General features: G+C 42.9%; 3 protein-coding genes across 3 annotated transcripts; 1 reads left to right on the forward strand and 2 right to left on the reverse strand.

Annotated features, from left to right (window-relative positions):
* The first annotated feature begins 744 nt into the window (after nt 1–744).
* Nucleotides 745–5,689, forward strand: LOC119742608 (galactosylgalactosylxylosylprotein 3-beta-glucuronosyltransferase 3-like). The gene is made up of 4 exons (XM_038218726.1): nt 745–947; nt 2,112–2,707; nt 2,982–3,275; nt 5,586–5,689. The coding sequence occupies exons 1-4, from the start codon at nt 860–862 to the stop codon at nt 5,664–5,666; spliced, it is 1,059 nt and encodes a 352-aa protein (XP_038074654.1). The 5' UTR covers nt 745–859; the 3' UTR covers nt 5,667–5,689.
* Nucleotides 5,690–10,283: 4,594 nt separating this feature from the next.
* Nucleotides 10,284–11,135, reverse strand: LOC119742722 (uncharacterized protein K02A2.6-like). Its single transcript, XM_038218885.1, has one exon. It carries the CDS (start codon nt 11,133–11,135, stop codon nt 10,284–10,286), a length of 852 nt encoding a protein of 283 aa, XP_038074813.1.
* A 12-nt stretch (nt 11,136–11,147) lies between these two features.
* Nucleotides 11,148–11,750, reverse strand: LOC119742723 (uncharacterized protein K02A2.6-like). The gene has a single exon (XM_038218886.1). It carries the CDS (start codon nt 11,748–11,750, stop codon nt 11,148–11,150), a length of 603 nt encoding a protein of 200 aa, XP_038074814.1.
* Nucleotides 11,751–12,412: the final 662 nt, after the last annotated feature.

A 12,412-nucleotide genomic window follows, 5' to 3' on the forward strand; every position in this document is an offset into this window, starting at 1 on the left:
ACATTTTTCAAAATAAGGTTGCACACCGGTTTAATTATATTTAACCAACAAAAATTAATTTTTGACTATTTTCAGGGTATGAAACTCCTGAAAAAGGCGTTTGTTTTAGTTGCTGTTGTGCCTCTAACGAACAAATAATTGTCGGGTCGCATATAATTTGAAACTGACAATTGTTATTTTTACTTATTTGTTTATTCAGTGCGGTGAATCTCATATTATAGCAGGGAAAGCGCAACTTTCATATAATAAAGATTTCATGTTTGCTAACTGAATTAATTTCTTGGGAGAAAACATTGGATTTACACATTAAAAAAAGAAGAAAAAAGGGGGAAGATCCCCTTTGTTCTGCTTTGCTGTGGAAGCCGAAAGTATGACCTTTGTTTTCTGCAAATCTGACCTTTTGTTCCGATGTAATTGGACTCAATAAACACAGAGATTTTCACTTGTCTTCCCCTCAAAAAATTTCTTATTACATTACTCTCTTTTTAATTTTTTGTACTGGTTATAATAATTTGCATTGTATTACCCAACCCAGGCCCATGCGTCCCAACCCTGACCATTGCAAAAACTTCAAAGGACTCATGTAAAATAATTTAATCCACTCAATGTAACAACCGGCGCGGCGTTCCATACAAAGTACACACGTGTGTTATCGATCGATTGATCGATATGCCGACCGTTGCACGGCTCCCAGACGTCACGCGACATTTCTGTATCGAAATATTTAAAGGGATCTGACTTGAGGCGAAATGTGTTTATTCAGCTATCGGCGACAGTCGGACAGGTGCACGCAAATGCCAAAAATGAACTCCGAATTCTAAGTGTTTTAAGTTGTTTCCTCGTCACTCTTGCTGATGAAATGAGGGGCATTTGGCGTCCACGGACTTTTGTCTTTTTGTACTTCATCTTTTCAACGGGAGGGATACTGTGGCTTATCGTGAATTATGGTGAGTAAAAAACAAAACTAGTGTTAAAACAGGTGGTCATTCATGTGTCATTAATTAAACATGTTAAACAAAATGCAACACAGTGCATATTTGGGTACAACTATAGAATGCAGGGCCACTTTACTCTACATCCGCGCCTCCGTACGGCTGCGTGGAGCCGTGGAGCCGCAGTCGACCTACTAGTACCTCCGAAAATCGATCGTGGAGTCATGGAGCGCGGCCGCAGTCAATATCTCCGAGAATTGCGCCCTCTATCAGTGCGTGTCTCTGCGACTCCGCGCCTCCGCCACTCCAGTGCCCCGCGACTCTGCGACTCCACCACTCCGCGCCTCCGCCACTCCAGACAGTGCCCCGGCCGTCGCCCTCCTCCCTTCCTAATTTGCGAGCCCATTTAAAATGGATACGGATGCTTCGTTCTCAAAAAAATTCCGCCGAGAATTGCGCCCTCTATCGGCGCGAGTCTCCGCGACTCCGCGCCTCCGCCACTCCAGTGCCCCGCGTCTCCGCGACTCTGCGACTCCACCACTCCGCGCCTCCGCCACTCCGCGACTCCGATCCGTACTGTGCCCCCAACACATTTACAAGCACGCCCTCCCTTCCAATCCTTCATGAGAAGCTTAGAAGACAAGTACATTCGCTGTACTTAGCACTTTTTGCAGGTTTGCCTCCTATCCATCCACGCCTCCAAGCAAAATAAAAAACCTTGCTCCGGCGTGGCCCTGCATTCTATAGTTGCTCCCATATTTGGTATGGGTGGGGGCCAAACAGGCAGTTTATGCACAAACCTATGGGGAGGTGAAACAGTCAAACTTAATTTGTCCTTTAGTTCAGTATTTATCCAAATTAAGACAAAGCAATGAAGCAATTACAGTTTTAGATAAGGAGGAAAACCCCAGAAGATTGTTTTGGGGAAAACCACGGGAAAACCCACGGAATCCACATGTGGACCAGGGGAGGAATCGAACCCGGGCCGTAGAGGTGGAAGGCGAGGAAAGCTCTACTGCGTCAAAACTCATCCTGACTCCCTATATGCAGTGGTGTTTGGTGCTTGAATCTCCAAGTCATTCTCTGATTGAAAAAAAAATACATGTATGAACTAGCTTAAGTGTGTACCCACAAGTTGATCTGGTGGTGTGACTAAAAACGTTGCTTTCTTTGTTTCAGATTCATTTTGTGCAGAGTCGGCAAAACATGCCAGTCATAAACACCCATACCTCATGCATGTCATCAACGAGGACTACAAAGCGAAACAGATGGAACTCGTGAAGATTGAGAAGAGGCTGAAGGAAGAGAGGAAAATACTCCAAAATGTGGTCGTGAATCTACGCCAACAGTATCCCCAAGCTAGGGACAGTATCATGGACCACTTGAACGTCCTGAACGCGAGTCTACCCACGATCTACGCGATCACGCCGACTCACACGAGGCCGGTGCAGAAAGCGGAATTGACCAGAATTTCTCAAACGTTCCTCCACGTCCGAAATTTCCACTGGATCGTGGTAGAAGACTCCAACACAAAGACCAGCCTGGTCACGGTGTTCCTGAAAAAGAGCGGCATGAAGTACACCCATTTAAATTGCCGGACGCCAGAGCCCCACCGGATGGGGGAGAACGACCCCAACTGGTTGAAACCGAGGGGCGTGGAGCAGAGAAACACGGCCATTGATTGGTTGTTGGAAAATGTGGACGCCAATAAAAATCCCGGAGTTGTTTATTTTGCTGATGATGACAATACATATGATCTACGAATATTTGAGGAGGTATAGTATAGCAGTTACATTGTAGCCCCTGATTTTCTCAGAGACTAATTTGGGATAACAGACTCTGGGAGTGACTTGAATCAGCTTCATTAGAGAATTGATTCCTCAAAAAAAGTTGAATTGCAATTCCAATTCCGAGTTTGGAATCGATTCTAATCGATGTTGGCATGGAATCACCCAAGCCTAATGCAGATGATCCTATATGCCTTTAAAAGTTATGTCTTTCCATGCAAATTCACCGACAAACCGTTTTCATTCAATACTCTGTCCACAGATGAGATACACGGAGAAAGTTTCCATGTGGCCCGTCGGCCTGGTAGGAGGTCAGATGTATGAGAGCCCTCGTGTGGACCGCAACGGTAAGGTTATCGGCTGGAATGTGGGCTGGCAGCCCCAGAGGCCTTTCCCAATGGACATGGCCGGTTTCGCCATCAATCTCAAACTACTCCAGGAGAAGTCCTATGCAAAGTTTTCACCCAAGGCCAAGCGAGGCTACCTAGAGTCATCCCTGCTGGTCAACTTGGTCAAGATGGAAGACTTGGAACCCAAAGCCAATATGTGTACACAAGTAAGTATTCAGTTCTAGTTTAAGTACCAGGCGAGTAAAAAACAAACGAAACCCAAATGGCAGGAGCAATTTTTGGATGGAGTTTTGCCTGTAGCACTTTCAAAATCTAGGATATGAAAGCACAGTCATTAAAGGGAATGTACATCATTGGCTTTTGCTGTAAATTTCAGAAATGAACTATGTGAGCGGTTAGTATAATAGATCAAATATTGTTACACTGACAAGTTTGAAGGTTTGTGTTCGAAAATGCTGGAAAAACCAAGGAAAACAAAAAATATTCAAGTAGTCTGGTTCTCTGACTCCACTAAAATGAAATGAATCAATTTATAGATGCTGGGAAATTGTAAGGTAAGGAAACCAATCTAGCTGGCCTGCACCTGTTCATGAACATGTAACCAATAGCAAACAAAATTTGGACTGAAAAAAATGGTAAATTTGGAGCAGTAGTTGAAAAATAGTACGGTTTACAATACCACTTTTCTTGAACATGACTTCACACCAGGTTCCATAATTTTACAGGATGCTTTAGACTTTCATTTACCAACATCCTAGTAAGGTATTTCGTAAAAATTTGTAGTTTTTCCGATGTTTGCCAATGTTGTATATTCCCTTTAAGCTTTCTTTTAGTACAAGAATCATTCAAATCACTCATGTACTTTTCAAGTTACGGAATTTTGAACACAAACACTGTTTTAAAGTTCTATCGAAGGATCACAACAAAAGTAAGCGTTCTTTCAGCAATGTGAATTGTTTTCGTTTTGCTGAAAGAACACTCACCTGTTTTGTGATCAGTGGACAGAACTTTAAAACGGTGTTTGTGTTCAAAATTCCATAACCTGAAAAGTACATGAATGATTTGAATGATTCTTGTACTAAAAGAAAGTGCTACAGGCAAAACTTCATTCAAAAATTGGTCCTGCCATTTGTGTTTCGTGTTTTTTTACTCACCCTGTAGAGTTGTAATTGAGTCGGTCACACATCATCATAAGCCTATCATAAGCCATCCAGTCTCACGTCGCAAGTTATTCAAGTTGACTGTAATAAGGACTGTGATTTGTCAGTCTTCCCCTGTTCCTCGTAACCTGACTTGTAATTGGATTTGTGACTTGATCAATTACACGTCTGTTACATTGGATTGTAGTCTGTAATATCAGTTAAACAGTATCAATTATAACACCTCACCCACATATTCTGTGCCTTGATTGGCCGAGAGCAAGTCACACGGTACTTTCTATTTTTGCTATCTTTCCATGCACGGCCAAAAGTACTTTACCAGTAGCAACCAAAGTACTATGCCATGGCGCGGTATTAGTGTGCAAATGCATGCTGGTTTGAGCGTTCCACGTAGCGCGTATTGTTCCCAAGAGAACGCACCACAGAGTTGGTTCAAACATTTTGTGAAGGGGTGGTTTGGAAGAGAGAAATACATTTCCCACCAATTTTGTATTGAAATTGACTTTATTTTAATTGTGTTCAGATTTAAATCATTTAAAATATTAAAACCAAGCAGAATCTGTGGGTGAAGTGTTATAAAACAAATATTGAATGCTTTATCTCGTGGTGAAGTAAAACTAGCCTCCCTCGGTGATCCATGGACCATTCTATTTTCCCTCGGCTTCGCCTCGGGAAAATAGAATGTCCATGGATCACCTCGGGAGGCTAGTTTACTACACCACTCGAAGCATTCAATATTTTTATACCATAAATTCGCACCACAACTCTTGCAAAACTCTAAACAATATTTATAGTCACTGTTACGCCTTTATATTTTTGGTCAAATATTAAACCCATTGATCATAGTGGAAAGACTATCAAGAATTCTGACTGTTCAAAGTGTGAAAAGTTTGACAAAATATATTGATGCCAAAACCGGTCCTGACATTCACAGAAGATCATTGGTTAATGGACTCTGTGCACATGCCCCCTCAATTTACAAAGACAGAGTTGGAGGAGACCTCTTCGAGGCACATTCAAGTGCATTTACGGCAGCACGTGGTGCTGATCACGTGAAGATACCACTGTTCTGTGCACTTTTAGAATAAAATCAACTGTGCGTACTTTGCGTATGAACCAGTACGCGCAAGCAAGTTGCGTCCCTCACTGAAGCATCATCTATCTATTGCACCGAGTTTTATTGCATTTCTGTAAAAACCAAAAATCAAGGATACTAAAACATAGATTTTTTGGCCCTGCGAAATCTTGGTGATTCTGCAGAAATGTTGGATTCTGCAAAATCTTGGTTTAAATGTGCACTAGGCGTTTTATGCATTTTATCCAATTTTACAGTGTACATTTCTTGTTTGTCCACAGATTTATGTGTGGCATACAAGGACGGAAAAACCCAAGTTGAAGTACGAGGTCAAGGATAGTGACATTCCAATGGAAGTATGAACCAACAACTCAGGAACTAATTACATGTAATACGCTCAGAAATAGATGTCATAATACAGGTGACAGTACCAAAATATTGGAGCAGTTACTTTTAGGACCCCTCTATGTTTAGAACTTGGTAACAGCTGGTGGAGGCCATATTTAATTTTTCTTTCTGATTTATGGCTCTGAAGATTTTTTTTTTTTCAAGGGATTTAAAATCCGAGAACCATTTGGTTTACAACTGACGCACGCACAACTTCTGTAAAAATGGCAATGGCAAAAAAATATAGGGGTCCTAAAAGTTACTAATGCCCAGAAACTGTTATTTTATGATCCATATAATGGAGTGAGAGAAGTTTTTTTTTATAATCTTTATAAGTGCTTTGTGGACACAGGAAAGTTTTTTTGGGGGAAATGCTTTTGTTTGTTTTTTCAAAGATGAAAACAAGGGAAAGTTTACTTAGCGAAACAAGTTTTTGAGTGTGAACAAAGAAAAATGATGAATTGGAACCTGGGTGTGCTGGATAGTGCATCAGCGTACACTGGTATCAGGTCTATTGACCAAGCAACCTGTCCCAATGTTGGCAGTCAGTTGTCGTTGCTGACTTAAAAAATTGAGCTTAGGCCAAAAAAAAAAATAGTCGGTCTCTGGTCAGACCAAAGTTCCGGAATTGATGCGGCGACGCGGTTTTTGTTTGTTTTTTTTTTTTGGTTTTTTTTCAAGCTTGGATTGTATGCTAAGAGAAGGCGTTTGCCCCGGTGTTTCTGGCCTCCTGTATAAACTCCCACGTGGAGTATTTAGGAGAAGAACTAACCCAAGAACCAAGATTCACCTTGGTGTTTGGAATCACAGTTAAAGACTATGTGAATCTTTCCTGGTTTCCGGGGATGAACCACTGGATGATGTGGTAGGTACCACACGGCTCCATCTGCTCGGTCTAGTTGTTCCTTAGGCACTTCCTCTGCATAGCCCTTGGCAATCAAATCAGCAACACCTGCAGAGTACTTCTTCATATCAGCATCACAAATCAGTCGTCCACCGAGCAGACGCAGCCGGTGTTCTGCAATAACTTTGTTGTCAGGTAGGTATGGTGGGCTTTCATTAAAGGGAATGTCCATACTGAAGTGCCCTCTATCTTGGGATAGTGACTCCTTTCAAATAGTGACTACCTTCTTGTCGCTGATTGACATGCTCGACACACTGCCAGTGTCATCTAGCTTCCAAAACTTCTCTACTTGTCACTGCAGTTCGGCGTCGGCGTCAATAAAGAGAGATATTGAGTGGTTTAAGGGCCCTGCTGCGAATGGTCCATTCAGAGTCCAGCCCAGAATAGTCCTGGTAGCATAGGGTGCTCCTTCACCGCCCTCACGAACTTCCTTTGGTATGAGAGCAGTAGGGTTGTCTTGGCTGATGAGAAGGTTGACTTCCCAATGTCAGTGTCCGACAAAATGATGCCAGACAGGTGTGGCCACGGTTCATTTCGTCTTGGGTGACAAGGTTCTTGGTGTCAATGTGGAGCTTTGGCCTTGTCATGACATGTGACTGTTGTAACAAGTGACTGTTGCTGAAGCTTTCTATTATTCAGCATCTGTGTCAAGATGTCCCCTACATGGGTACTTTCCATTAAGGACGGTGGCATGTTCAATGTTGGACGAATGTCCCCTTTTTCTCAGTATTGGTGCCTTGACCAGGTGTTGTGGGATGACCGGTGATTGGCTGGCTGTACGGTGTTGAGTACTTGGCATGCATCATTGTGCATTGGCTGTGCTTCCATTTTCTCAGCATAGGTCTTTTCCATGGCTTCTACTCCGGCGATTTGTGTCTCCAACTCCATTTGTCGGCATCTTTGTTGTAGCTTCAGCTCTTCATCTTCGAGGGCCTGCCTCCTTTTCTCTGCTTGTGCTTCTGCCAGTAATGCAGCCTTCTCAACAGCTGCTCGAAGTCTCGAACTCGACGCCGCTGACACGTTTGATGCAACACTTCCTGGTCTGGAACTATGTCTTCCTGCTTGACTAACCGAGTCTATGTAGTCAATGGTATCGGCTATCTGGTCCCCAATATCTGCATCTGGCACTGTTTCCTCTTCTTTGCTAGCCATTGCTGGTGTCGACCTTCTACCTTTGGATCAAAATTGAAGTTGTCGTCAAGCTCAAATCAAATTAATGTAGGCTCCGCCCTACAGATTGTCAGAATTTATGCAAATTAAAAAGAAGTGTAGCGGACTGATTGTCAGAGTTCTACTAAAGGGTTCAGCAAATGAGATACATGTGACTCGTGATGTAAACTAGTGTAAACTATGTAAACCTGATCAATCCTAAGCATATGGCCTAGCCATCTGATACGTCGGCATTTGATCTCTCTTGCACAACGCTCTGACAATCAGTCTTTCTATAGAGATCTCTGTTTGAAATCTTATTTGGCCAGTAGATGTGGCAGATGCATTTGCACATTTACAACTTTTCAAAAGTTGAGCGGTTTGAAGCATTGGTTCAGCTGCACCTTGTTCATGTTAGGCAAGCCTTTCAGCCAGCCTTCCCATTCTTCTTGTTCCTTTGCCGGAATGGGATCGTTGCACCCTCTTTTCTCGGCACAATGACTGCAGAATCATCTTCACCCTTGAGACGTAGGGAGAAGTAGCTCCGAATGGATCAGATATGGAGCTCATCACTTACTAGATGTTTCTTTGGGTGGGCTTCTGATTCACCTGTTCCTGATTAAATTGCAGGCGGTCAGTTTCAATGCACCACAGTACATCCAAAGCTGGTTCCACAGGTAGTCAAGTTTTTTGCACTTCTTTGGCTAGATTTTCTTTGGGTATCATTGCAAGCAGCTTTCTGCTGTTGCTGATCCATTTTGCGAGTTTAAAGCCTCCTGCTGTTGCTCCGTTCATGTTATGTGCAAGGCTGATACCTTCATCTTTAGTTGACACTATCTGTAAAAAAGTCATCTACTTAGAAGTCATTCTCAATGGCCTCTGTGACTTCCTTTCTGTGTTTATTCTCATTGTCATATGTTGTTTTCTTGAGGGCATAGTTCGCACAGCTTGGTGACGATACTTCATGCACCAAACAGATGCACCAACATCCGATACACCTCTGGTTCCCTCTGCAGGTGGCATTCTGGCCCCCACAAGTAGCGTAGCATATCGCAGTCCCCTGCTGTCACCCTTGCCTGGTAAAACATGGCTTTGATGTCTGCCATGATGGCCACATTTTCTTATCTCATCGAAGAACAACACCATGCATATGGTTGGTCATGTCTGGGCCAGGCAGTAGTTGGATGTTGAGAGAGGAATAAACCACACTCTTTCATTGTCTTGCTTTATTTCAGGTACTTGTGTTAAACCCCTGTAATTACCAGGAATGGCACTTACGGGAGTTACATGTTCAGTTATCAAGTTGGTGACCCTGTAAGAAATAATGAAGAGTTGTCAGGCAGCAATATAGAAATAAGTCAGGACAACTTGATTCCATAAAAATCATGTTGGCAGGGTCATTGCTTGAAGAACAATGAGGCCAACTTCCTGTCCTTTGCTGATGTGGCAACTCTCTGGCTCAGTCAATATGTCCCTCAGTGACGTGAGACTTGAGCTTTCTCCACTCACTGAGGCTTCAATGGTGCGTCCCACACTGCTGTCTACTGCCGGTTACCAACTCTACTAGATTGGGTTCATCTGTCCGTTGACATGGTCAGGGGTCGTACCACTGAATGAGCGCTGGCATCCTTTACATCAGGTTGACGATGGTAAAGGAAACACCCACCCCTCTCGTGCCTCCAAATGTTAGACACGCATAATTACCAGGAATGGCACTTATGGGAGTAACATTAGGTTATCAAGTTGGTGACCCTGTAAGAAATAATGAAGAGTTGTCAGGCAAGAATATAGGAATACATCAGGACAACTTTATTACATATTGTAATGATCGGATGTATCGGATTGAATAAGAAGCACACTTGAGATGTTTCAGCTAGCTAAGAATAGTGTATTGAGTCTGAACAAGATGGCTGCCTACATGGACTACAATCTCACATGGCTATGTGCTCTAGACAATAGAGGGCGCTATGCATAATTATAAGTGGCATAGTTACATCATGAATGCACACATTCATTACATCTCCCCTTTTAAGCCAAATACTTATCTACATGCACTTGATAAAGGAGATTAACTAAAGCTGGTTCAGAGTACAACTTTAAAACAAGTTCTTAATCCTCAACATTTTAACTAAAGTTCCAACTGTTTACTTTTTGTTTGTTTTAGAACAGATTTCTTTTAACTGTTATCTGTTGTCTTTTTTTTTTTTTTTAGCAATTATGGAAATTTAAATGAGATTGCTTTGTGGAAAAAAAAAATTCTTGAAAAAAACAACGAACAAACAAGCAAAAAAACCATTTTTTTTTTTTTTTTTACATATTTTGACCCATCAATCTTTGCTTAGATTCTTTGCATATGACTTTCAAAGAATGGCAATTGAAATGAGATTGCCTTGGAAACAAAAACAATTTGCCAGAAGAAAAAAACAAAAACAAAAAACAAAAACAATTTTTTTTAAATTTTTTTTTTTTATAGCAAATTTCAAAACATTATTCAATCTCTGTCTTGAATTTTTGCATATGTTTTGAAAGCACTCTGATTTTACAAGTGACTGGCATTAGTGCTTTGTTTGGTTAAGGCAACAAAGTGTTCCAAGTAAGATGGCAATTTGATAGTTCGTCCATATCGAGTGGTTGTGGGGGATGAGGCAGTTTGTATTTGCCCTTGATTGTCATTGTTGGAATTCAGAGGTTGGCCAGAGTTCGCTGTGTTGTCCGGCTGGTCATGGCGGTAGGATTTGCTGAGATCTCTCCTGTTTCTGCGATATGTGTGTCCATTTGGTTTGGTGACAATATAGGACCGAGGTGCATCCGCGTTGCTGGAGACTACTACTGGTTTCCATGTTTTCTCCTCCCGCACGTGAACTTTGTCTCCTGGACTCAGCTGAGGGAGTGGCTTGGAGCTCTGGTCGTAGTAGTATTTCTGCTTCATCTGGTGCTTGTGCAGCTGTTGTGGTATTCCAGTAAACGTGTGCGGTTCCAGTAGTTTTGCAGAGGTAGGGAGTTGGGTTTGTGTTCTGCGACCAAGGAATAATTGTGCTGGAGAGGGGAGCCCATCACGTGGTGTGTTTCTGTAGTCCAGAAGTGCAAGATGTGGATCAGCTTTATCCACCTTTGCTTTTTTGATGAGATTTTTTGCTGTCTGAACTGCTTTTTCTGCTCTGCCATTGGACTGGGGGTACAGCGGTGATGACGTTGTGTGTTTTATGCCATAGTCCTTGGTGAACTGCCTGAACTCTGCAGATGTAAATTGGGGGCCATTATCGGTAATGAGCTCATCAGGGATCCCATATCGTGAGAACTGTTGCTTGCAGCAAGTAATTACTGCTGAAGACTTGGTGCTGGCAAGTTTGTTGACCTCGATGAAGTTAGAGTAGTAGTCAACCAACACCATGTACTATTCAGTTCATATCTCGAACAAATCAGAGCCAACTTTCTGCCATGGTCGGAGAGGAAGCTCGTGTGGTATCATTGGCTCTTTGCGATTTTTGTGTTGGTTAGCACTGCATATCGGGCATCGACTAACCATGTCAGTTATCTGCGCAGACATGTTTGGCCAGAACATGATATCTCGTGCTAACCGCTTTGTTTTCTCGATTCCTTGGTGACTTTGATGTACTTTGGTTAGCATGAGTTTGGTCAGGCTTGCTGGGATGATAACTTTGTCATTTTTGAAGATGAGATCCTCTTCAAGTGTGAGCTGTTCGCGAAAGTCCCAGTAGGGTGCAAGGTTGGCTGATACTTGTGACTTCAGGTCAGGCCAACCCTCACGAATAGTTGCTGCCAACTGCTGCATAACTGGCTCATTTGCGGTTTCACGCTGAAGTTCTGATATCCTTTCAGCTGACATTGGTAGGCAAGTTATCATGCATACTGGGATTTCACAGTTGTCGTCCTTTGGGTCGGGGATGTATGGTGGAAAATTGCGGCTGAGTGCATGTGCAACTACAAGTTCAGTTCCTTTTCGGTAGCGCACATCCACCTGGTATTTCTGTAGTTTGAGGAGCATGCGTTGAAGTCGAGGCGGCGTTTGTTCCAGTGATTATTTCATGATCGCCTCGAGCGGTTTATGATCAGTCTCCACGACAAAGCTTCGGCCAAACAAATACTGATGGAATCGCTCACATCCAAAAGTAATGGCATACAGCTCCTTTTCGATTTGTGCATAGTGACGCTGAGCTGGGGAGAGGGCTTTTGATGCATATGCCACTGGCTTGTTATCCTGGAGTAGGACAGCCCCTACACCATCTTTGGAGGCATCTGTGTTGACTAGCACTGGTTTAGCAACATCATAATACTGCAAAACTGGTGCTTCACTGACCAGCTTCTTCAGCTTATCAAAGCTGAACTGTTGCTCGGATGTCCAATACCATGCAATGTCTTTCTCCAGTAGCTTTCTGAGCGGAGCTGTGATGCCAGCCATGTTGGGTACAAACTTTCCAAGGTAATTAATCATACCCAGGAATTGCTGCAGTTCAGTTTTGTTGGATGGCTCTTGCAGGCTCGTGATTGCTCGTATTTTCTGCTTGTCTGGTTTCAGCCCTTCTGGGGTGAGCGTATGGCCAATGTATGAGACATTCGCGACTTTGAAGCAACATTTGCGAGGATTGAGCTTCATGTTTCTCTTCGCAACAAGCTGCAGTACGCGTTCCAGTCGTTCATCATGCTGTT

This window comes from Patiria miniata, unplaced genomic scaffold (genome assembly GCF_015706575.1).
Source record: "Patiria miniata isolate m_02_andy unplaced genomic scaffold, ASM1570657v1 HiC_scaffold_6, whole genome shotgun sequence".
NCBI lineage: Eukaryota > Metazoa > Echinodermata > Asteroidea > Valvatida > Asterinidae > Patiria > Patiria miniata.

Excerpts from the sequence above, each read along its gene's own strand:
- LOC119742723 (XM_038218886.1), bottom strand. The coding sequence starts at position 11,750 with ATGCTCCTCAAACTACAGAAATACCAGGTGGATGTGCGCTACCGAAAA.
- LOC119742608 (XM_038218726.1), top strand. The coding sequence starts at position 860 with ATGAGGGGCATTTGGCGTCCACGGACTTTTGTCTTTTTGTACTTCATC. Across the intron at positions 948-2,111 it reads GTGGCTTATCGTGAATTATG|ATTCATTTTGTGCAGAGTCG; the intron begins GTGAGTAAAAAA and ends TCTTTGTTTCAG. Across the intron at positions 3,276-5,585 it reads AAGCCAATATGTGTACACAA|ATTTATGTGTGGCATACAAG; the intron begins GTAAGTATTCAG and ends GTTTGTCCACAG.
- LOC119742722 (XM_038218885.1), bottom strand. The coding sequence starts at position 11,135 with ATGGTGTTGGTTGACTACTACTCTAACTTCATCGAGGTCAACAAACTT.